The sequence below is a fragment of the Peromyscus californicus genome, unplaced genomic scaffold (assembly GCF_007827085.1).
Source record: "Peromyscus californicus insignis strain IS unplaced genomic scaffold, ASM782708v3 Scaffold_11__1_contigs__length_118956290, whole genome shotgun sequence".
Lineage (NCBI taxonomy): Eukaryota > Metazoa > Chordata > Mammalia > Rodentia > Cricetidae > Peromyscus > Peromyscus californicus.
In genome coordinates this window covers 90,310,900-90,334,202 of record NW_026294402.1, presented here as the reverse complement: position 1 = coordinate 90,334,202, position 23,303 = coordinate 90,310,900, and the positions used below count along the sequence as shown (strand labels likewise).

General features: G+C 46.3%; 1 protein-coding gene across 1 annotated transcript in view; it reads right to left on the bottom strand.

Moving 5' to 3' along the window:
• The window catches only part of Gk5 (glycerol kinase 5), a 70,993-nt gene extending 58,570 nt beyond the window's left edge, over positions 1–12,423 (bottom strand). The window contains exons 1-2 of the mRNA XM_052717209.1: positions 12,171–12,423; positions 1,246–1,339 (exon numbers count right to left, since the gene is read on the bottom strand). Of these exons, the coding sequence (XP_052573169.1) occupies positions 1,246–1,339; positions 12,171–12,338 (262 nt within the window). The 5' untranslated portion in view covers positions 12,339–12,423. The remainder of the gene's footprint in view (positions 1–1,245; positions 1,340–12,170) is intronic.
• Positions 12,424–23,303: the final 10,880 nt, after the last annotated feature.

Here is a 23,303-nt window from a genome sequence, read left to right as displayed (position 1 = left end):
CAGTGTTTCCCCTTCTTTCTTCTTTAAAAAGAAATTACATAAACGTGTGTGAGTGTGAACGCAGTACCTGCAGAGCCACAAGGGCCCAAACTCCTGGAGTTGGAGTTCAAGCTGTGGTAAGCCATGGATGTTGGTGCTGAGAAGCCAAGTTAGGGCCTCTGAAAGAGCAGCAAGTGCTCTTAACAACTGAACCATCTCCAATTGTTGTGGTGATATATTTGTAATCTAAGAAATAAAGCTTGCCTGAAGATCAGAGGACAGAACCAGCCACAGAGTTAGCCACTGTGGCACACACCTTTAATCCCAGCACTAGGAAGGTTGAGAAGTGATATGGTTGGGCAGAGAGGGAATATAAGGCAGGAGGAGACAGCAATTTGCTCTCCTGCAGAGGCTCTGTCAGGCTGAGGGGTTGGTGAGGTAAGAGGTGGTAGCTGTGGCTTGCTCTGCTTCTCTGATCTTTCAGCTTTCACCCTGATATCTGGCTCCAAGTTTTCATTATAAGACCATTTAGGATTCGTGCAACAGATGGTCTTCTTTTTCTTTTTCAAGACAGGATCTCCTAAGTAGCTCAAGCTGAGTCAAGTGTTACAACGGGTGTGTGACCCCAGCACATTGCACCAGGGGACCATGCAGGAAAAACCAGTTATCTCGCAATAAAGGTCAAGGGGTCGTGGACTGGTGAAGACGGAACAGTGCATGGTGACGGTTTCTAACCCTCTGCATGCTGCAGCCACCAGGGAACCCGATGAGCCCTAGCTGTAACCTGGGGCATTTATTTATCCTATATCGGAAAAGGGGCAAACGGAGACAGGGCTGCTGTTACTTTTCCTTGACAACGTAGCTGACTGTAAACTATAAATCTTCCAGCAAAATACTGGGAAACTAACACTTCCTCCAAAATATTTTATATATATTTTACATATATAAAATCATATATATGTGTATACATGTGATAATATGATAAATGATATATAATATAAAGACCATATATAAAATAATACTCTGATAAATGATATATAATATGTGTTTATATATATATTTGTATGCATATATTTATATGTATCATATATATGATAAATGATATAGTAACACACAAAATATCAAAGACTATATATATTATGTAAGTTTGTGTATATTTCATATATATATTATAAATAGAAATCCACAAAATTCTCCCCAAATCTGAGGAAAGCTCATCAGGAAAGAGTCCACTGCAGACTACAGTCTTTTTGTAAATCCTATTACCTTTGACAGCATCTTTTATTACGGTGACAAACTGAACCCAGAGAGTATCAGGATCGATTTCAACCCAGCCAGGCTGAGGGTACACATTCTCCACCTAGTCATGAAAACAGAAGGGTTAGTGAGGGGAATCAGACCAAGCTGACCACAGCTGCATCTCAAGACTACCGGTTAAAATAAGTAACATAACTGCATTTAATTATTTTTTACGTTCAAAGAGAGAGCTAGGTATAGCTCAACACCGGTATGTGCAAAACCACGGGTTCCTCCTCCACCTCACCCCCAAATGTTGAAAAGGAAGTCCACGAGTGAACTGGAGAGCTGTCTGTCACCACCAACGCCGTACTCACGCACTGACAGAGGGGTTACACTTACCATTCTAGCTTTACAGTCACTCTTCAAGATTTCTACAGGGAAGGTGCTTTGTAATGAAGATACGAAAGATTCCTTTAAATGTTTTTGTGTAAAACAAAGAGAAAACTTCTGAAAAGAGGAGGAGGAGGAAAGGATGGCGGCGGCGGGCTCTAATGCCAGTGAAGCGGCAGGGGCTCCTCAAGCTTAAGAACAGCCTGGGCAGCTGGGGCGGTGGTGGCGCACGCCTTTAATCCCAGCACTCGGGAGTCAGAGCCAGGCGGATCTCTGTGAGTTCAAGGCCAGCCTGGTCTACAGAGTGAGATCCAGGACAGGCACTAAAACTACACAGAGAAACCCTGTCTCAAAAAACCAAAAACCGGCCGGGCGGTGGTGGCGCACGCCTTTAATCCCAGCACTCGGGAGGCAGAGCCAGGTGGATCTCTGTGAGTTCGAGGCCAGCCTGGGCTACCAAGCGAGTCCCAGGAAAGGCGCAAAGCTACACAGAGAAACCCTGTCTCGAAAAACGAAAAAAAAAAAAAAAAAAAAAAACAAAACCAAAAACCGCCAGGCGGTGGTGGCGCACGCCTTTAATCCCAGCACTTGGGAGGCAGAGCCAGGCGGATCTCTGTGAGTTCGAGGCCAGCCTGGGCTACCAAGTGAGTTCCAGGAAAGGCACAAAGCTACACAGAGAAACCCTGTCTCGAAAAAACCAAAAAAAAAAAAAAAAAAAAGAAAGAAAGATACAAATTGCCAGCTGTGGTGGCACATAGCTTTAATTCCAGCACTGGGGAGACAGAGGCAAGCAGATCTCTGAGTTCAAGGCCAACATGGTCCACATGTGGAGTTACAGGACAGCCAGAGCCACATAAGGAAGTCCTGTCTCAACAAAACCAAAAATAAATTAATAAATAAATAAACAAATGAAAGAAAAAGAAAGAAAGAAACCAGTTGGAACGGGAGAGATGGCTCAGCAGTTAAGAGTACTGGCTGCTCTTCTACAGTGAACCTGGATTCCATTCCCAGCACCCACATGGAGGCTCACATGGATCTCCCAGTTCCTGGAAATCTAACGAGCACCCCCTTCTGGTTCCCATGGGCACTGCACACACATGGTGCACAGACATACATGCAGGTAAAAGACCCATACACACAAGTTAAAAGTTTTAAAATCTAAAAAAAAATTTTTTAAAAATAAGTAAACAAACCAATGTGTTACCATTAACCGTAGATAACTAAAGGGTGATAGTAATAATAATAATAATAATAAACGAGGCACTGTAGAGATGGCTCAGCAAATGAAGGTACCTGAGTCCCATCCCCAGACGTCAGATAGAGGTAGAAAGAGAAGTGATGTCACAAAGCTGCCCCTCTGGCATCCACAGGAGCAATATGGCACTGTGCACACAACAGCAATACTCAACGTAAATGAATACACAAGCCAGACAGTAACAAATACTGATGGAAATGCAAGACAACTAGGTCTCAGTGAACTGATAGCAAAAATGCCAAATGGTACAACCAGTGTAGAAAAGGGCTTGGGTTTTGGTGTGGTTTGGTTTGGTGTGATGTAGTATGGTTTGATAGGGTTTTGAGACAGAGTCTCACGTGTAGTTCATTCAGGATGGGCCCAAACTTGGCTTAGCTGAAGATGACTCTGAACTGCTAATTCTCCTGCCTCAACCTTCCAAGTATTAGGATTACAGGTGTGTGCCCATACCCCTGACCCAGCAATTTCTTATTAAGATAAACATTCCTTTCTGGACATGACATGATGGTGTCCTTAATCCTAGCACTCCGAAGCAGAGGCAGGAGGATCTCTATGAGGCCAGTCTTGTCTACATAATGAGTTCTAGGCCAGCCAGGGCTACATAGTGAGCATATGTCTTAAAAAAAAAAAGAAGAAGATAAACACTCATTTACTGTATGACAACACACCCACTCCTAAGTATTTACCCTAGAGAAATGAGAACACATGCTCCCATTGAAGTCTGTACATAAACATTTATAGCAAATCTATTCATAACCACCAGAAATTGAAAACACTCCAAACAGACCTCAATAGCAGAATGAATGAGGTACGTCTGTATGATGGATTTCCATCAGAAATAAGATGGAATGGGCTGGTCTGAGATTCAGTTCAGTGGTAGGACATTTGCCTAGCAAGTACAAGGCCTTGGTTTAGTCCCCAGGACCAGAAAGAAAACAAACAAACCAAGAATGAACTGTGGATGAACTGTGGATGCACATGGCATGGGCAAATCTCAAAAAGCTATTAGCTGAATAAAGCTGCCCCGAGGTTCCTACTTACTGTATGATTCTATATAAGACATTTCTTTTTCATTGTTCTTGGGGATTTTGTTGTTGTTGTTGTTACTGTTGTTGTTTTTAATTCCAGTAGAAAGAAATCTTTATGTAGCACACCGCAAGGGGTGGCGGCCTGCAGAGCAACAACCTTGTGCTGCCCCTCAGGCCTCAGCCTCCTACAATTAAAGCATGCACTACCACATCCAATTTGTGTGTATGTGATATGTATGTTTGTATGCATGCTTGAATGCATGTGGGGGCACAAGCATGCATGTGTGTATGGAAATGTCTTAGTTCCTTATCTCTTGCTATGATAAGATGCTCTGATAAAAGCCAACTAAGCCGGGCGGTAGTGGCGCACACCTTTAGTCCCAGTATTCGGGAGGCAGAGCCAGGCAGATCTCTGTGAGTTTGAGGCCAGCCTGGTCTAGAGAGTGAGATCCAGGACAATCACCAAAACTACACAGAGAAACCCTGTCTCAAAAAAAAAAAGGCAACTGAAGGACAATCCTTTCTCAGGACCCATTCGGGTTACATAGGAGCTCTGTCTGCTTCTCTTTTCTTACGTTACAATAAAACTTCTAAGAAAAAACCACTTAGAGCAACAGGAGACAAAGGGTCTATTCTGGCTACAGTTCAAGGGTACAGTCCATCATGTCGGGCAAGTCAAGGAGGCAGGAACTTCAAGCAGCTGGTCCCAGTGCATCCACAGTCAAGAACGAAGCAATCAGTGCCCTGATCACAGTCCGCATTGTCCACAGCCCAGGTTCCCCAGCCCAGGCAATGGTCCCACCTGCAGTTAAGACGGTCCTCTCATATCCATCAACCTGATCGGATAATCCCTCACGGCCTCGTTGCATTATCGAGAGACACTCTCCCAGAAGATTCTAGATCCTGTCAGGTTGATAATTAGCCATCCAAGAAGGCTGCGAGGTAGAGGCTCTTATTTGATCAGGGACTTGTCTATTCAGCTAGTTGATTAGATCCAGCAGCCCTTCCTCCACCACCCAAGCACTGGGATCCTGGGCGGGCTGCCATGCTCCCCAATATCAACGTGGGTGCTGGAGACCCAGTCCTCATGCTTGTACGGCAAGTCCTGTACCCACTGAGCAACATCCCCAGTCCCACACTCAACTTCTATATGGTCATCTTCAGAAGACAAAACTATGTAACGGAGAAAGTTAGGTGGGTACTTGCAGGAAGACTACACGGTGGTGCGTGAAGGAGTTTTTAGGTTAGTCTCACAGGTACTAAAACGCACAGACAGGTGGTGGTGGCGCACGCCTTTAATCCCAGCACTCGGGAGGCAGAGGCAGGCGGATCTTTGAGGCCAGCCTGGTCTACAGAGCGAGATCCAGGACAGACACTAAAACTACACAGAGAAACCCTGTCTCGAAAAAAAAAAAAAAAAAAGAAAGAAAGAAATCTCCATTTTACTTTTTAACTTGGTGGTAATTAAAAAAAAATTCAAAGCAAGTTCCAGGACAGCCAGGGTTACACAGAGAAACCTTATCTCAAAAAACAAAAACAAAGCAAACCAAACAAACAAAAAACCCCATTCCTTTTTGCTGTCGGGTGCGTGTGTAGGTGCACTTCAGTGCCGGTGTGCATGTCCGTGCTCGTGTGGAGGTCAGAGGTCACCATCAGGTGTCTTCCTCTCCCATTTCCACCATGTGCTTTCGGACTTGCTCTTGTTCTGTCACTGTGTCAGCGAGAATGGCTGACCTCCCCCACTCCCCCCCCCCACCCTTCACCCTCCCCTCAGCTCCAGGGATCTGCCTGTCTCTGCCACTGTCGCTCCCTGGCAGTGACATGGCTGCCCATGCCGCACAGCAGCCAGCACTGTAGCCAGAGCCTCTACTCAGGTGAGGACTTGCTGTGTAGCTCAGGCTGGACTCCAACCCCTGGTGCTTAGCTAGGTGGGCCACCACCGCACCTAACCTGCCTTGGTTTCCAGTTTTTTCATTTGATTTCAGTTAATGGCTAGAAATACAAGCGTTTTAAGGGGCCAGAGAGGCGTCTCAGTCGTTAAGAGCGCATGCTGCTCCTCCTGAGTCATCGAGTTCAGCTCTCAGCACCCATGGCAGGAGGCTTACAACCATCTTTAGCTCCAGCTCTACCCTCTGCAGGCACTGGCATGCATGTGGCATACACTCTCACACACAAGCATACATACCCATAAATAAAAATATAAAAATAGTCTTTAAAAATGTTTTAAGAGCTTGTGTATAGCTTAAAGCTTAACTGATGACTTGACCATATATGTTTATTCCCGCTACTTTTCGGGGCTGCTAAAAGACAGACATCAAAAAACAGCTCCAAGATAACCAGGTATGGGTGGGCTACACACCTGTTATCCCAGCACCCAGGAGGTCTGTTTTGAGTTCCAGGGCAAACAGGATCAGACTGGATTTAACAAGTGAACAGAGCACGGGCAGGTGGCAAAAGCCTGGCACGGGGACAATGCCCTGCTCGGATTATGCTGTCACTCCCGCCAACCCCTTCTCCCCATTTCACTCAAAGTAAAGGCATAATTCCTTCTAATGCTCTCTGAGACCCAAGTCTGATTGCCTCTCCTCTGTCCCCAGAACGGGAGCACCCACAGCTGTCTCCTCTGCTCATTTTTCCCTCAGCATCTATGAGTGCCTGTGACTTCACAGGCGCTGCAGAGACCAAGGGTGTGTGTGCGCTATGGTGATATTTTATTTGTATTAAAATGTTATTTGTATGTTAATAAATAAAGTTGCCCGGGGGTCAGAGCTATTAGCAAGCCATAGGAAAGCAGGGCAGTGGTAGCTTACGCTTGTAATTCCAGCACTCGGGAGGCAGAGCAGGCGGATCTCCATAAGTTCAAGGCCAGTCTGGGCTACCCAGGCTGGAAACCGGACCTGCCGCCAAGCCAAGCCGCGGTTTTTAATGAATTCTCCCCACGTTGGGCGCCAAATGTAGATGTATCCAACCTTCTTATTAAATAATAAACACAGAACCAATGCAAAGAAGAAAGCCAAGAGGTCTTTAGCCAAGAGCTAAAACCTTACCCTTCCTCCTGCGGTGGTCCTACCTCTCCGAACCAGAGCTACCCCTGTGTTAAAGTCTTTATATAGAGTTCTTGTTCTGCCTTCTCATTGGTTGTAAACCCAACCACATGACCGCCTCCTCACGGCCTGTCTGTATAGGCCTCCAGGTTTTCCATGATTGGTATTAAGATTAAAGGCATGTGTATCCAATAATGGCTGTATCCCTGAACACACAGAGACTTACCCAGCTCTGCCTACCAAGTGCTGGAATTACAAGCGTAAGCTACCACTGCCCTGCTTTCCTATGGCTTGCTAATAGCTCTGACCCCCGGGCAACTTTATTTATTAACATACAAATAACATTTTAATACAAATAAAATATCACCATAGTGCGCCAGTCACCCAAACTCTCAGACAACAGCCCATGGCAGAAAGTGGAGATTCTAAGGCTGAGCCCTGGAAAAGGTAAGACCCAGGGATGCTGGAGGGAAGGCTTTGTAAGGCTCCCTGAAGCCACTGAGCCCCGCCACTGCTTCTCATCACCAGGCAACCGGCACTAGGTTTACTCTCTGGAGAAGGGGAGCTTACAAACATTAGCCAGAGTTCAGTGTTCCCGGGAAAGCATGGTACTGAAAAACGAGCAGACAACCCACCAAGAGCACCAGTTGAAGGAACTTTCCAAAGCACAAGAAGTGGTCACAATAAAGAAAACTGGAGAGCCGGAGGGAGTTGACTTAAGTAACAAGGTCATGTGGGGGGAAAATCTGCTATTCTCTAGTGTGTTCTTCAGAAGCAGGTTCAACAAAACCTACTCCCCTTCCACCGAGTAATTCTGCAAGGCTTTTCTGACTATGTTAGAATGTTTCCACTGCAACAAACAATTCCTCCCTCAAAACAACTTCATGTAGGTAACTTCGCTTCAAACCTCCAAACCTTTAGACCTAATGGTGGGACTTGAAGATTACATCCCTACACTGCACCAATCTGGACAGTTATCTGTTTTCCGTTGCTGTAACAAAACACCCGAGGTTTTTATAGTTCAGTTTTAAAGGCTGACAGTTCAAGATCACACAGCCCTCTTAGGTCAGCAAGGGCTCCCTTGGCTGCATCTTACCATGGTGGAGGGAGACAGCATTCTACCAGGAGCACATACAAACAGAAGAAATAGCCAGGCATGGTGGCGTTCCCCTATGATCCAGGCACTTGTCTTGAACAGGAGTTTGAAGTCACCAAAAGTGGGGGAGCAGGGAGGAAGAGGAGGAGGAGGAGGAAGGAGGAGGGGGGGAGGGGGAGGAGGGCGAGGGGGAAGGAGGGGGGAGGGAAAACAGGGGGAGGGGGAAGGAGGAGTGGGAAGGAGGAGGGGGGAGGGGGAGGAGGGGGAGGGGGAAGGAGGAGTGGGAAGGAGGAGTGCAAAAGAGGAGAAAGAAAAGAAGGGAAGGATGAGAGAAGAGAAAGGAGGAGGAAGAGACTGGAAGCAGAGAACAGGAAAGCAGTGTTGGCAGTATTCTTGCTGTTACAGGGAAGTACCTTAATCCCCTCTAAGGACAGCTCCCTTGTGAGTTTATGATTTCTCCCTAGGACCCACTTCTTACAGATTGTACAGCTCCCAAAGCACCACACTGGCTGCCAAGATTCCACACTTAATCCTTAGGAACAAACTCAAACCACTGGATCCCTAAACGTGTAACATGAAAAATGTGTCCCCTACGGAGGAAGTCTAAGCCCAAACAGGACAAAACAGTGAAAGTTAAGAAGAAAACATCTGCTGATTAAAAGGCAGAGTCTTTTCTTCCAGTTCTGGAGGGCTCCATGCCTCCATGCTGGGACTTTCTATCCTGCTCTTCCATCCATTCCATTTTATGGGTTTTCACAGAAGCATCAGTTCCACTGGGAGGAGCATGATAAATTTCCTCCAATTTCTAAAACGAAGTATCAAACATACAGGTGAGGGCTGCAACTATAGACCATTGTTCTAGGATTTCACACCAATATTAAGGGTCCCTTAAAAAGACTTTTTTTTTTTTTTTTTCTGAGAAAGGGTTTCTCTGTGTAGCTTGGGAGCCTGTCCTGGAATTCACTCTGTAGCCCAGGCTGGCCTCAAACTCAGAGATCTGCCTGGCTCTGTCTGGGATTAAAGGCGTATACCACCACCACCCTGCTTTTTTGTTTATTTGTTTGTTTTGTTTTTAGTATTTTCTGTGTGTGGACAAACACTCATGCCACAGAGTATGTAAGAAGGTCAGAGGTCAACTTGGACAAGTCATTCCTCTCCTTCTACCATGTGGGTCCCATCTCAGGTCATCAGACTTGTCAGCAAGCGACCTCACCCACTGATCCATCTTGATGGCCCCAAGAAAGGCTTTAAAACAAACAAACACACAAACAACTACTAGGGTTGAGGTTGTGACATGCAGGGTCTTGTGGGGGTGGGGTAGGGTTCTCCAGCATCACCATAAAAAATGAAAAGAAAATATTACTGAGTCTCCTGAGGCACCTCACACAAACTGAATACAAAGGTTCATATTTGGATTTCCATTTTAACTTAAAGATCATGGAAGCCTGTCCTGATCATGTATCCAAAGGATCATCTCTTCTTGATTTATTTCTTTTTCACATGACTTGTTTGGCTATATGAATCAAATCCTCCTATACTAAGAATTTATGGAATTTTATGGATTTAATGGAATAATCCTTCCATTGCATTAGAAGGGGTGTGACTTCCATTAAAAAGACAGACACAGGGCTGGAGAGATGGCTCAGCAGTTAAGAGCACTGGCTGCTCTTCCAGAAGACCCAGGTGCTGTGGAATAATGCCTTTGTACACTGATTTAATAAAACACTGACTGGCCAGTAGCCAAGCAGGAAGTATAGGTGAGATAAGCAGACAAGGAGAATTCTGGGAAGAGGAAGGCTGAGTCAGGAGATGCCATCCTGACATCCAGGGAGCAGCATGTAATGGCACACAGGTAAAGCCACAGAACATGTGGTGATATATAGATTAACAGAAATGGGCTGAGTTTAAGTGTAAGAGCTAGTCAGTAGTTAGCCTGAGCTAATGGCCAAGCAGTTTTAATTAATATAAGCCTCTGTGTGTTTATTTGGGTCTGGGCAGCTGCAGACTGGGCGGGACACAGGAAAACTTCAGCTATACCAGGGTTCAATTCCCATCACCCACATGGCAGCTCATAACTGTCTGTAACTCCAGTTCCAAAGGATCTGGCACCCTCACACAGACATACATGTAGGCAAAACATCAATGCATGCAAAATAAATAAATATTAAAAAAGAAGACGGAAACAAATTATATGGCTAAGTCACATAACCCATGATGTAAACTGAATTCCTAGCACTTTAATTAACTGTATATCATTTATTCTATTTTTACTTCATCTTATTTTGAAACAGGGTCTCACTGTGTAGCCCTGGTTGGCCTGGAACTCAGAGGTCTGCCTGCCTCTGCATCAAACTCACAGAAATCCACCTGCTTCTCTCTGCCTCCTGAATGCTGGGATTAAGGGCTTGTGCCACAGCTTAAAGGCAGAGGTCAGAGGACAACTTGCAGGAGACAGTTCTCTCCTCTCTTAATGTCCCTCCCAGGGGTCCAATTCAGGGTGTCAAGCTTAGGAGCAATGTGCAATCATCTTTACCTGCTGAGCTGTCTCCTTTTTGATCCAAATACTCATTCATTAAATTAAAAAAAAATTTAAAATGCACTGCTTAAGCAAAAGTACTTTGTGACTAGAATTATAAGAAAAAACTACAAAGTATCATTGTGTTTGTGATAAAGACTTGCAGTAAGACAAGAGCTCAGTGTCTGCCTTTTGTCTGTCCTCTCAGGTTGGAACAGGGATGGACTAAGTGGGGGGACCATGCTCTTACACAGCTAGCCAGAGAGGGAGCTGCTGCAGGCCATCTCAACTCAACTCCTAGTACAGAACCATGAATGATAAAAAAAAAAAAGTCTAGTTCCTCAAAGTATGCGCTCAAGGCAGTCACTGCTTACTTTCACTCTAGCCAGTGGGTTTCTGGGATATTGCTGAGATGAAAAACACCCACAGAGTGAGAAGTAGGGTAGCACACTGAAAAAGAGTCCAGTGCTGTAGGGAAGGGGGGTTAGATGTCTCTCATCTTCACTAAAAAAAATTTTGTTTTTTTCCGAAGCTGAGGACCGACCGAACCCAGGGCCTTGGCAAGCACTCTACCACTGAGCTAAATCCCCAACCCTTCACTAAAATTTTAAACATTAAAAAATGCTGGTATTGGCCAGGCAGTGGTGGTGCATGCCTTTCATCCCAGCACCAGGAGGCAGAGGCAGGTGAATCTTTGAGTTCAAGGCCAGCCTGGTCTACAGAGCGAGATCCAGGGCAGCCAGAGAGCTGTTACACAGAGAAACCCTGTCTTTAAAAAAAAAAAAAAAAGGAGGTGGAGGAGGAGGATAAAATAATGCTGGTATTGAAACGAGTAAATAAGAATACTATACCAAATCAACTGCATTGACCATTGCATAGAAATCAACACTTCATTAATACGGGTGTTAGCTCTTGGCCAATATCATTGGCAGTTTAAAGCTCTGCTAACAAAGCCCAATCAATGGCTTGGCAGGCTTCTCAAGCTAGAAGAAGATATTTTTATGAATTCTCAAAGATGGAAAGAAGTATGGACTACTCAGCTTTCAAAACTTGTTCAGTACGTCCGATGTCCATGGCAGTCAGATGCTAATGTGAGGACCAAGCACTTTTAGGAACACAAAGGTGACAACGAGTAAGACGGCTTGGCAGGTAAAAGTATTTTTACCAAGCCTGACGACCTGAGTTCAATTCCAGGGACCAACATGGTGGAAGGAGAAAACGGATTCCCAAGAAAGTTGTCCTCTGAACGCCAAAAGTGCACCATAACACGTGAGCACACACAGATACACATAATAAATAAATGTAAGGAATTGTTTTTAAATGACATAACTGAAAACTAAGTTTACATTCCATCAAAATCTGAAGAACTAAAACGTGTGAAGACAAGAGTTGGAAGGTCGATGAGGAGTGCAGAAAAACCAAGCAAATCACAAACCACCTTCTGTCCACACACACGCAGCCTGCTCGCATACACGCAGTTCCACCCAGGTAAAGCCAGAGCCATGAGTCTCCCGGGACAGGAAGCGAGCGGCCAGCACCGGGCCACATTGACCTGCGTCCCTAGGGGTGCAGAAAGGGCGAGGGTGCAGCCAGAGCCCCAGACCCGCCCTCCGCTCCCCGTCACCTTCTGCGCGCTGGAGCCTCGCACCCGTGCCATCCGGTCATAGACGTGGCAGCGGATCACCGTGCTGCCCACGTCCAGTCCTAGCACGAAGCGAGAGGGCGACGGGGCCCGCGCGCTCGACTCCTCGCGCCGCTGCTGCTGCTCTGCACCCGCCTGCAGCCCCGACATCGCGACCCCGCGCACCGCACCGCAGCCGCCGGGGGCCCGGCCAGCGCCGAGCTATAAACGCCCGACCCCGGGCGGAGCGCGCGCCGCCCGGACACCGCCCCCGCCGCGCCCTGCCCCACCCCTCCGGGAGACCACCGCCCCGCCCCTCCGCGAGGTTCGGCCCCGCCCCGCCGCGAGACCCCGCCCCCGCCTCGCCCAGCCCCCGCTTCCCCGCCTCCATCCCCGCCCCCTCGCCCCGTGACGTCAGGGCCGCGCGCCGGGCGCCGCGTGGGAGCTCGGCGAAGATGGCGTCTGCCGCCGCCGTGTGCTGGCTCTCACGGTTCAGCCACCTTTACTTTGAAACTTTAAGTTCCCTTCTAACCCAGATTACTTTTTACGAATGTCTGTTAAGAAAAATCAGGTGACACGAAGGAAAAGTTTTATAAAGTTTTTCTTGTAGATTGATGCGTTTTGCCTGCATTTATGTATGTGCTCCATGTGTGAGCCTGGTGCCTGTAGAGGGCAGGAGAGAACGTCGGAGGGTTGTGAGCGGCCATGTAGGTGATGGGAACCGAACCCAGGTCTTCTGCAAAAGCAGCCAGTGCTCTTAACCACTGAGACAGCTTTCCAGTCCCAAGAAAAAGCATATTTGGACAAAAGCAAACAAGGTTTCTCATGACTTCTTTACCCAGAAAAGCTCTGTGTATAATAACACAGCAATGACTAAATGTCCATGTGACATGGGTCTTTGCCGACACAAAGAAAGCAAGCTTAGGGTTACTTTCCATCGCAGCATCTGCAGATTGGAGAATCCAGGAGCCTCAAAGGCGCACTTTATTTATCACCACTACACATAGGCCCAAGGCTCTTCCAGGTATATGGAAAAAAAGGGCAAGTAGCCCTCTAGCCTCAGGCTCCCTGACTGATCTGTGGGAAGTGGTAATGTCTGCTCCACCCACCTCCACTTCGCTCTGTAAAATCCGGGGACTGTAGAAGTTCCTTGGCTTTTGTAATATGGTCAAAGCTAGACTTCATGAAAATGTTTTGTGAGGTAATTTGTCATCTTAAAGGACTATTATTTTCTTGTTCTTGTTATCCTGTTGGCTTACTTGCTCTCCACAGATTTGCCTGAATTGGGTTTGAACTATGTTACTTGAAGCATGAACATGAATGAGCTCCATGTTTTTGTTTGTTTGCCTTTCTCTGTCCTTACACAACACACCCAATTGTTCTGTATGGCCTCAGCCTGCCCTCCCATAGCAGACCATTTGGTCAGGAGAGTGTGTGTGAGTGGGGGGACTTCGCAACGTTGGAATTATTAGTCATGTGTATGACTAATAGTCTATGCTGTTCTGGTTCTGAGAAACTGAAACTGAACAAATACCAGAGGGAAGAGAGAGCCAGCGCCTGAGAGCCACAGCTTAAGCTTGAGCTTGTTCCTCGAGGCCGTCTCTCACTAGGACTTGGGGCTCCCAGGGATTAAATATGCTTTTAATACAGACTCTGGGGCTAAAGCTCAGGTCCTCATACTTGACTGGTAAGCATTTTACCTACTGCGCTATCTTCCCTGAGGGAAAGAGGCTTTAAGGAATTTGGTATACACAGCTGTGGGACCTGGCAAGCCTGGAAACGTGTAGGGCAGGCTGGCAAACAAGGCACGTTTCTGTGCTACAGTTTTGAGAATTCCTACTTTCCAAAGCTTGCCCTTGCCTTTAAGATGTTTAACTAATTGGGTGAGGATGAATCACATTTTAGGGGCAATCTTCTTTATTCAGGGACACTGACTTAAATGTCAATCACATATAAAATATACCTTCCACAGCAACATGGAAATAACTTAGCCAAGCTTATACATACGGTTAGCCATTAGTTTCCCTGCCTACAACTAAGGAAAGTTCTGTGTTACTAGTGTTACCAACGTTAATGTTTGGCATATTTCTCACAGCAATATTTCTTGGGATTCTTGGACTCTGGTACTTTCTTTGTGATCATTTTCCAAAGCTCAAGCATCAAAGATTCCTGAAATGTGAAAATGTGGACCTAAAAACTAAGAACCTCAAAAAAAAACTTAGTCTAAGATTTTTTTTAAAACAGTTTTCTAATTGCCAGGCGGTGGTGGCGCACGCCTTTAATCCCAGCACTCGGGATGCAGAGCCAGGCGGATCTCTGTGAGTTCGAGGCCAGCCTGGTCTCCAAAGCGAGTTCCAGGAAAGGCGCAAAGCTACACAGAGAAACCCTGTCTCGAAAAACCAAAAAAAAAAAAAAAAAAAAAAGCCAGTTTTCTAAGTCTTGTTTTATTTCTCTTTAGACAGAATCTCACTGTACCAGAGACTGGCCTACAACTCAAGGCAATTCTCCTGTCTCAGCCTCATATTGGTATTATAGCAATGTGCCACTATGCCAAGCTTTTGTTTTCTGATTTCAAACAAATCTGAAACCTTGATGAGTGCTGTCATCTGAAAAAAATTCAGTGTTTTAGAATATCACTTATTCTTTGGTGATATCATAAATGCACACAGTGTATCTTTTTAAACATTATTTTTTTTTATTTTATGTGCATTGGTGTTTTGCCTGCATGTATGTCCTTAAGGGTGTCAAATTCCCTGGAACTGGAGTTACAGACAGTTGTGAGCTGCCATGTGGGTGCTAGCAAGGGGGAGGTCATTTGCCCTGCCCCTTGGCATTGTTATAAAAAGTCCTTTTGAAGAGGCAGAAGGGTTCTTTGGATATCGACCCAGGTCCTCCTGAAGCTATCCTGTGTTTCTGTCTTTCTTTTCTTCACTATCTTTCTATCTAAAAGTTTCTGATCCCTCTCTCCTCCTCATAGGAACCCTTTGAAAAGGTGAGAGCTGGCCTCCCACAGATGGAGCCAGAACTAGGGACTTGGGTGCAAAGGAAGTAAGTGGGGGAGGGAGCACTGTGGAAGAAGTTGGACATGTATGGTTTTATATTAAGATTAAGGTGGTGGTATTTTATTCTTTGGGAGCAAAAACTAGATAAAGCAGAATGGTTTAAGTTAGGCTACAGCAAGTATGTTTCTCTGTCTAGGTTTCTCTCTTTCTCTCTCTCAATTTCTATTAAATTAGGTAAAAATATAGGGTTAGGTATACAGATATTATGTATGTTTAATAGGAAGGAATTTAGGGTAAGAGTAGAATTTCCCTAGTGCTGACCTGGCACAGAAAACAGCAACCAGGAATGAGCAGCCACCGTGGACTTAGCAGTCAGAGAAAGAGAAGCCGATATGGGGCAGGGAAGTAGTAAGCAGATGTCTGTATATTCACTTGTAGAGAGTTTGAAAACTAGGGGAGTTGAGGTAGAACAGCAACAAGTACAGAGGTTCTTGGAGTTCATAGAGGAGCTATGTCCTTAGTTCTCTGATTATGTGACTCTGGACACAGACTCGTGGGGCAGAATTGGAGCCGGAATGCAACAATATTATGAGGAACATGGGCCAGAAAAGATTCCAGTGGAAGCTTTTGGCCCATGGACACTAATTCAGGACAGCTTAGATCTAAGTCCTGATCTAAAGGGGGAATTTTCCCTGAGGCAGATATGGGTGGAACCCTCTGCTCCACTGGAGCTGCCACCAGATGAGAACACTTTTACAACATTGTTTAATCAGGTTCAGTTCCCTCTTGGACGTGAAGCCTAGTTTAAGGAACAAGAAGTCTTGGGATGAGACAAGGGAGGAACTGTAGGGTTTGAGAGACTTAGTAATTTCTCTTTCCCCCAAACTGGAGGCTCTTCAGGTCTCTCTTTCTCAGAAGGGTACTCCTCTTCCTTTTGTAGGGGTGGAATTAGACTCACCTAGGGGGTCATCTATCAGAATGGCAAAGTTGCCCGTAATTGCCCTGGCACAAAAGCCTTCCAGAACATGGCAAACCCTTGCTGCTAGTCCTGCGTCCCACCCACCCCCCCCTCAAGCCAGTATTAGAGAAGCAGCTAGCAGAGGGGAGAAAGTGCAAGGATTTCAAATGTTTCCCATAACTGAACAGGCATATGCCCAGGGTAATATAGTGTAAGTGAATGTAAATGGAACCAGGGGTACAGCAGCCACAACTAGTTGCAGATGGGTTTCCTCCTGGACCCTAAAGGGCTGTTTGAGAACCATAACTTATAACATTGGGGTGGCATTCAGCCATGTAGCACAAGGCATGAGAGAGCCCTCAGGGTCTCAGGATGCTGGGGTCTCTAGGTGGGCAGGCCCAGAGACAGGAGGCACAAACAGACTGGGACAGTAAAAAGCTAAACGGAGCCAGCAGCCAAAGTCATGCAGTCTCTTTTTGCTGGCTGAGCAGAAAGCTTTCTGAAAGGAGCGTTGTTGCAGCTCAGTTACCTTGACTGTAGGCCATCTCTCCTAGGGAAATCTAACTGAAACTGCCTCTGTGGCTGAGAGAGAAGCTTCAGTGCTGCTTGTTTGAACTTAGTTGAATTGTTGCATTCAGGGGAGCTGCAACAAATTTAAGTAAAGGGACTGCTCCATGACCAGCAACTGGTCACTGCTGAGTGCACTTCCACTGTGGCAGGGTGCTGCGACCGGCTACAGGATGCCTGGGAGGGCCCGGTGGGGAAGGTGGCTGGGGGGCGGCATAGCCCCAAATGTTACAGCATAGCTGCTGATTAATTAGGCTCTGATTTCAAACTTTCAGGGGAATTTTAAGATTGTCATTAGAACTGACTTTTTTGAGCTTTTGCCAAACTTCAGAAATGAAACAGTTTTGAGTTCACTTAGAATTTTGACTGTGGTGACTCATGATTCATATATCCTCTGTCTTGTTTGAAGAGAATGTAAATAGTTCTGTTAAGAGATCTCTTTTGAATGTTTGCTAAAGTTTGTAAAGTGTAAATAGTCCTATAGCATTTGCTTTTGAATGTAAGTTTGTAAGAATTGTAAATATGTATAGTAATATTCATACTAGAATTATGTTAATCTGTTGATATTGATGAACCATGGTTTGATGAAGCTAAGGGAGTCTTTAAGCTAAGGGAGTCTTTAAGTTTGATGCAGTTGCATCAGGAGTTTATTGATTTATTTGATGCATTTGCATCAAGATCTTATTGATTTAAAAAAGGGCTTGGCACAGCTAAGGCTGTTATAGACATCTTAGACCCATCCAAAAATGACATTATATCTTGGTCATCTTCGACTCTTTTTTTTTTTTTTTTTTTTTTTTTTTTTGGTTTTTCGAGACAGGGTTTCTCTGTGTAGCTTTGCGCCTTTCCAGGGACTCACTTGGTAGCCCAGGCTGGCCTCGAACTCACAGAGATCCGCCTGGCTCTGCCTCCCGAGTGCTGGGATTAAAGGCGTGCGCCACCACCACCCGGCATCTTCTACTCTTATTAATGGGTGGTATGGCAGCCATAGGGATTGTTGTGGTTGTTCCAGCTACTTGCAAGCTCTTGGTAGGGACCTGAGTCAGAGATGAGTTAAGCTCTGTACTTTCCCCTGCTACAGGCTGGTAGTAAGAGATGGGTAAAGTTCTTCTTGCTATCTGCCAACCTAAGACAGAGTACACTTGATGGAAAACGTATCTCCATGACGGGTAAGGCTGATTAGTGAAGAAGAAGAAGAAGAAGAAGAAGAAGAAGAAGAAGAAGAAGAAGAAGAAGAAGAAGAAGAAGAAGAAGAAGAAGAAGAAGAAGATGACCTAAGGCAGGCACAGTCTATCTGAGGGGTTTGAGGGGCCCTTTAAAATATTAAGAATGGGGAGTTGTAGAGACCCACAAAGGTTTCCTAGTGGGTTGCTCAGGGTCAGAGAATCTGGCCTGCTTTACTCAGCAGGGCTGCATAAGGGGAAGATTTGACCATGGGCATGGTTACCAGGTGTTTGGAAGGATCTACACTTGGCTGTGTGGTGTGCTTTGATCTAGCAAGGAGGAGGTCTTTTGCTCTGCCCCTTGGCATTGTTATAAGAAGCCCTTTTGAAGAGGCAGAAGGGGCCATTGGGTATTGACCCAGGTCCTCTGGAAGCTATCCTGTGTTTCTGTCTTTCTCCTCTTCACTATCTTTCCATCTAAAAGTTTCTTATCCCTCTTTCCTCCTCATAGGAACCCTTTGAAAAGGTGGGAGCTGGCCTCTACAGGGGAGGAAGTGTTCAGGTCAGTCCAGCTTGAAATTTCTGTTGATTCTTGGATAAAGACAGTTTTGTTTTGGTTGGTTTGGTTTGGTTTTCTGAGACAGGATGTAGTGGTTTGAATAAGAATGGCCCCCATAGGCTTTTATATTTGAAAGCTTGGTCTTTAGGGAGTGACACTACTTGAGAGGGATTAGGAGGTGTGGCCTTGTTGGAGGAAGTGTGTCACTGGGGGTGGGCTTTGGGGTTTCAAAAGCTCAAGCCAGCTTCAGTGTCTCTCTCTTCCTGATGCTTGTGAATCCAGATGTAGAACTCTCATCTACTTCTCTAGTACCATGTCCTGCATGCTGCCATCCTCCCTGCCATGCTGATAATGGACTAGCCTCTGAAACTGTAAGCTGACCCCAATTAAATGATTCATTTTGTAAGAGTTTCCGTGGTCATGGTGTCTATTCACAACAATCAAACACTGACTAAGACACAAAGTCTCATGTAACTCATGCAAGCCTTGAACTGAGTATGTTGCCAGGGATCACTTTGTACTCTTAATCCTACTACCTGTTCCTTCCAAGTGCTGGCATTACTGGTGGGCATCACCTGTGCACAGTCACAAGTAAATTTTGCATGCAAATTTCAGATATTGATTGTCAAGGAACCTAAATGCAGGGCTCATTAAAAATCACCCACTGAGGGCTGGGGAGATAGCTCAGAGATTAAAAGCACTGGTGCTCTTCTGGAGGTCCTGAGTTCAATTCCCAGCAACCACATGGTGGCTCACAACCATCTGTAATGAGATCTGGTTCGCTCTTCTTGCCTGCAGGCATACATGTAGGCAGAACACTGTATACATAATAAATAAATCTTAAAAAAAAAACAAATCACCCACTGCCCAAGAGGGCAGACTGCTACCTGATGAGGCCTGGAGAAATAAAGGATCCTGTGTTTCTCCCAGGTTCATCTTTCTCAACCAGCACTTCTCACCCTGCTTTGCCCATAGGGGAAAAGAGTCCCTGCAGCACATAGGGCATAGAGGTTTCTAAATGACTTTTGCTAGGTCAATCCATTGTCCATTATGCAGAGGCCACTGCTTCCCATGGCTTTAATTTACAGCTGGGCTGGTTACTCCTTCTCCTCAGATTCTAGGCTTGGCTGTTCTCCCAGGCTCTTTCCTCACCACTATCACTTCTTACACTTAATCCTCTTACCTCAGGATTAGAACCCATGTACCTGCCTCACACACACTGAAGGAATTTGTACGTACTTCCCAGGCCAAAAATCAGAAAGGTCGCCATTTCTTCATATCCTACAGAGAAATGGATGATACTTCAGGTCTGAGCTCAGCAGCCTTGGTGGCCTTCTTCCTTCCAGGAGACTTGTTGGTGGCCCTCCTTTGTTGACCCCTGCTTTCCTGGGACAGAGGAATTTCTTGGAACACAGACCAAAGCAAACTGGGCCAGTTGATGGCCGACTCCTCCCAGAGCTTCAAGGCCAGCATGCATTTTCGTCTTCCAAGCCCACTCCTGCACATGTGCCAGGAACTAGCTTTCTCAGTACACCTGTCTAAAGGAGAAGACATGGTTCTAGTGATTTCTGTTGAGGATTTCAGCTACATAGTGTTTAGGGTTCATTGCTGCTTTTAGGCAATAGACTCCTTGAGGGAAGGCACTGGGTCTCAGTCTTTTTCTATTTTTTTTTTTTTTTTGGCCTCTTAGGCACAGAAAATATTCAGTGACTAAATGAAATATCCAATCAGTGTGTCCATGTCCTTCTCAGACCTCATCTTCTGCTTGACTTGGCCACAAGACACACAGGCTGCTGAGCCATCCTTGTCTCCATGTTAATGGGGCCATACAACCACAGGAACACACTTGGCCCACTTGCCTGAGAAGCCTAAGCCAGGTACAGACTAAGTTCATGAATGTCAAACCACTGGCTTGAAGCTCAGACAGCAGGTCCATTACCTCCTGTTGAGACCTAGAAAAGAGTCCTAAAAATTCTCCCAAACCTGTGCTTTACAGCATTTACAAGATGAGGTATTTGGATACATTGTTTTCTGAAAGAAGGTTTCTCAAACTGTGCAAGTTTAGGGTCCCACAAATCTTCACCCTTTCTCCCTTATTTAGTTCTTAGAAATCCCTGCTTTCCTAGAGCCTGAACTCCTTCTGCACACCCAAGTGGTGGTCCACGATCCTGCCATACACCCACCCAGAGCAGCAGTACCCACTCCTCGCCATCTGAAGCCCCTCAGCTCTAAGCCAGCTGAGGCTGAGCCAGTCCTCCCGGGGAGCTGAGTACTGTGCTGTCTAGCCCTGGCTTCTGGCTGGGGCAGCTCCAAGAGCAGGAGAGTTCCGAAAGACGAGGAACCCTGCCCAGTCCTCACGGCTATTCCGTTGAAGTTCATCCCATTCTCTCCCTGGAGCAATGAAGTCAGAAGAAATTAGAACAAAGAACTTCAAACTTGCAGCCTGGGGTCCTTCAAGATCTGGAAAGACAAGAATCAAAATCTAAAGGAGCATTGCAAATTTTAAGGTGAAATACTACGAGAAAACTCCACGCTAGAGAAAGTGATTTTGTAAATCAAATAAGTAGGCAGAAACTTGACTCCGCATTTCTTTAGCGAGCAAGGCTGGGAACCTCACCATGCTCTACCCTTAGGAGAAAGACCCTATGGGCCTCAAGCTGCCCTTTGCTGGTGGGATAGAAGGTCAGCGTGCTGGCTTTCCTATTCCTTTCCCCTCCTCTACTTCTTTTTTGTTGTTTCTCTCTCTCTCTCTCTCTCTCTCTCTCTCTCTCTCTCTCTCTCTCTCTCTCTGACAGTGTCTCATTGTGTACTTGAACCTAACTTCAGACTCATGACCCACTTGCTTCAGCCTCCTGAGAGCAGGGATTACAGGTGTTCACCTTGATCGAGAGGCCACTGTGTTGATCTTCGGCACCTGATGGCCTTAACCTTCATCCAGCCTGGCTACTGCTTCCCAGCTTCTGGGCTTGGCGGCTTTCCTGCCACTTTCCTCACCACGGTCACCTTTTGTACTCCATCCTCTTTCAGCAGACCCAGGGTCACAGCTCAGTGTGCCAACCTTCCACAATGCTCCAGAGATTTGGACAGAGTCCCTGGCACTGGGTCAGCAGAAGCCATTCCAATCACTGCAAAGGAGTTTCCTGTGTGAGCCTGTGTTTAAGTCTCCCAGAACCCAGCAGTAGACCACCGCTTTGCTGCAGTAGGGAATACCACCCTCCCCACACAGCCGATAAGTAATGGGAGAGGATTTCTCCCTACTCAGTAGTTCTTTGGGCATCCTGAAACCTCCCCTCTTTCCAGAGGTAAGAGTTAGAGTGTGGCCTGTCCCTCAGATATGATTGCAAAAAAGCCAGCTGTGGACCTGATTTTGTATCTGAAGCCAATGAGAGATGCTTGAATAGCCACAAGGTTTCAGCTGGCCAGACCCTGGCTAACCCTGGGGAAGTTGTGGTTATTCTTGTAGTTGAGCTCTGGGGAGACTTCAAAAGGGTTACCATCTAATCTAAGGGAAACCAAAGTCACAGTGGCACACCTGCCCTGTGTATCTGCCATCTCCAGGCCCCTGAGAAGCATCCAGTGTCAGAAACACGAGCAGGCTCGTTCCTCAGCTCTTCAAATCTTCCCTCCTGAAGTATTAAGTGACAGGAAATCCTTTCATCCACTGACTTATCTGTATCAAGTCGTGGGAAGGAAGAAACCACAAAATGCACAGGTTTGTGAACCAGCTTCTTGAGCATGTGACACCCAGAGGCTGGTGTGTCACTAGAAAGACCTCTGCTTGAGAGAAGCACCTGCCTCTTCTTCTCCTCTCAGTAACAAGGCTTCCCAAAGATGAGTTGAGCAGGAATGATTGCGTGGCTCTGGACGTACAGGGCATGCTACCGCGCGAGGCCGAGGAGCCTGAGATGGAGCCTCCCCGGAGGGAATCCCCCAGCAGCGGTCCTTTCTCTTCTGTCTGTGGTCATGCTATGGCAGCAGGTGCTTGCTTCTTGCTATGGTAGTGAGATGTTCAACTAAAACTGAGCCATCAGTAGTTGGAGTGACTGTGTGTGGAATGCCAGGAAAGCAATCTACATCTGTGTGGTAAGGGGTGGCAGAGCAGCGTGATGAGTTGGATCTGGATCTGCTGGGTGAGCATGGAGATACCCTGAGGGCTACGTAAAGGTTTAGGAAAATGTTTGCAGTCTATGAGAAGAGCACATAAGAGTTGAGAGTATCCAAAAGTGGCCAGGGAGGTGGCCTGGGCAACGCTGTGTGGAGGAAGAAATGCATCTGAGGCCAGGATGGTGGCCAAGAAGGGGTTTGTTTGTGTAAAGGAAAAATTATAACAGAAAAAGGGAGCTGCAGCTAGCATCCTCCATTAGTCTTTGATTTGTTGAGTAACTTGGTATATGCAAGAAGATGACCGTACAGGTTAGATCTGTGCTGAAGGGCCTTTCCTGGGATCAAAAAGCTTGGAACATGTGGGAGAAGTCAGATGAGAAGAGAGAAAAGTGAGGCAAAAGTACTGGTGAAGACAGGGCTCAGAGAGACAGGGCTCAGCGGTGAAGAGCACTTGCTGATGTTGCAGAGGTCCTGGGTCTCATTCCCAGCATCCACATGGAGGCTTACAGCTGCCCATATCTTCAGTTCCAGGGAATCCAGCGCCCTCTTCTGGCCTCTGCTGGGGATGGGGCACCAGGCACACACATGGTACACATACATACACACAGGCAAAACACTCATACACATAAAATAAAAGTAAATGAATCTTTTTAAAATAAAAAAAAAGTGCTGGGCGGTGGTAGCACATGGCTTCAATCCCAGCACTTGGGAGGCAGAGGTAGGAGGATCTCTGTGAGTTTGAGGCCAGCCTGGTCACAAAGCAAGTCCCAGGACAGCCAGGGC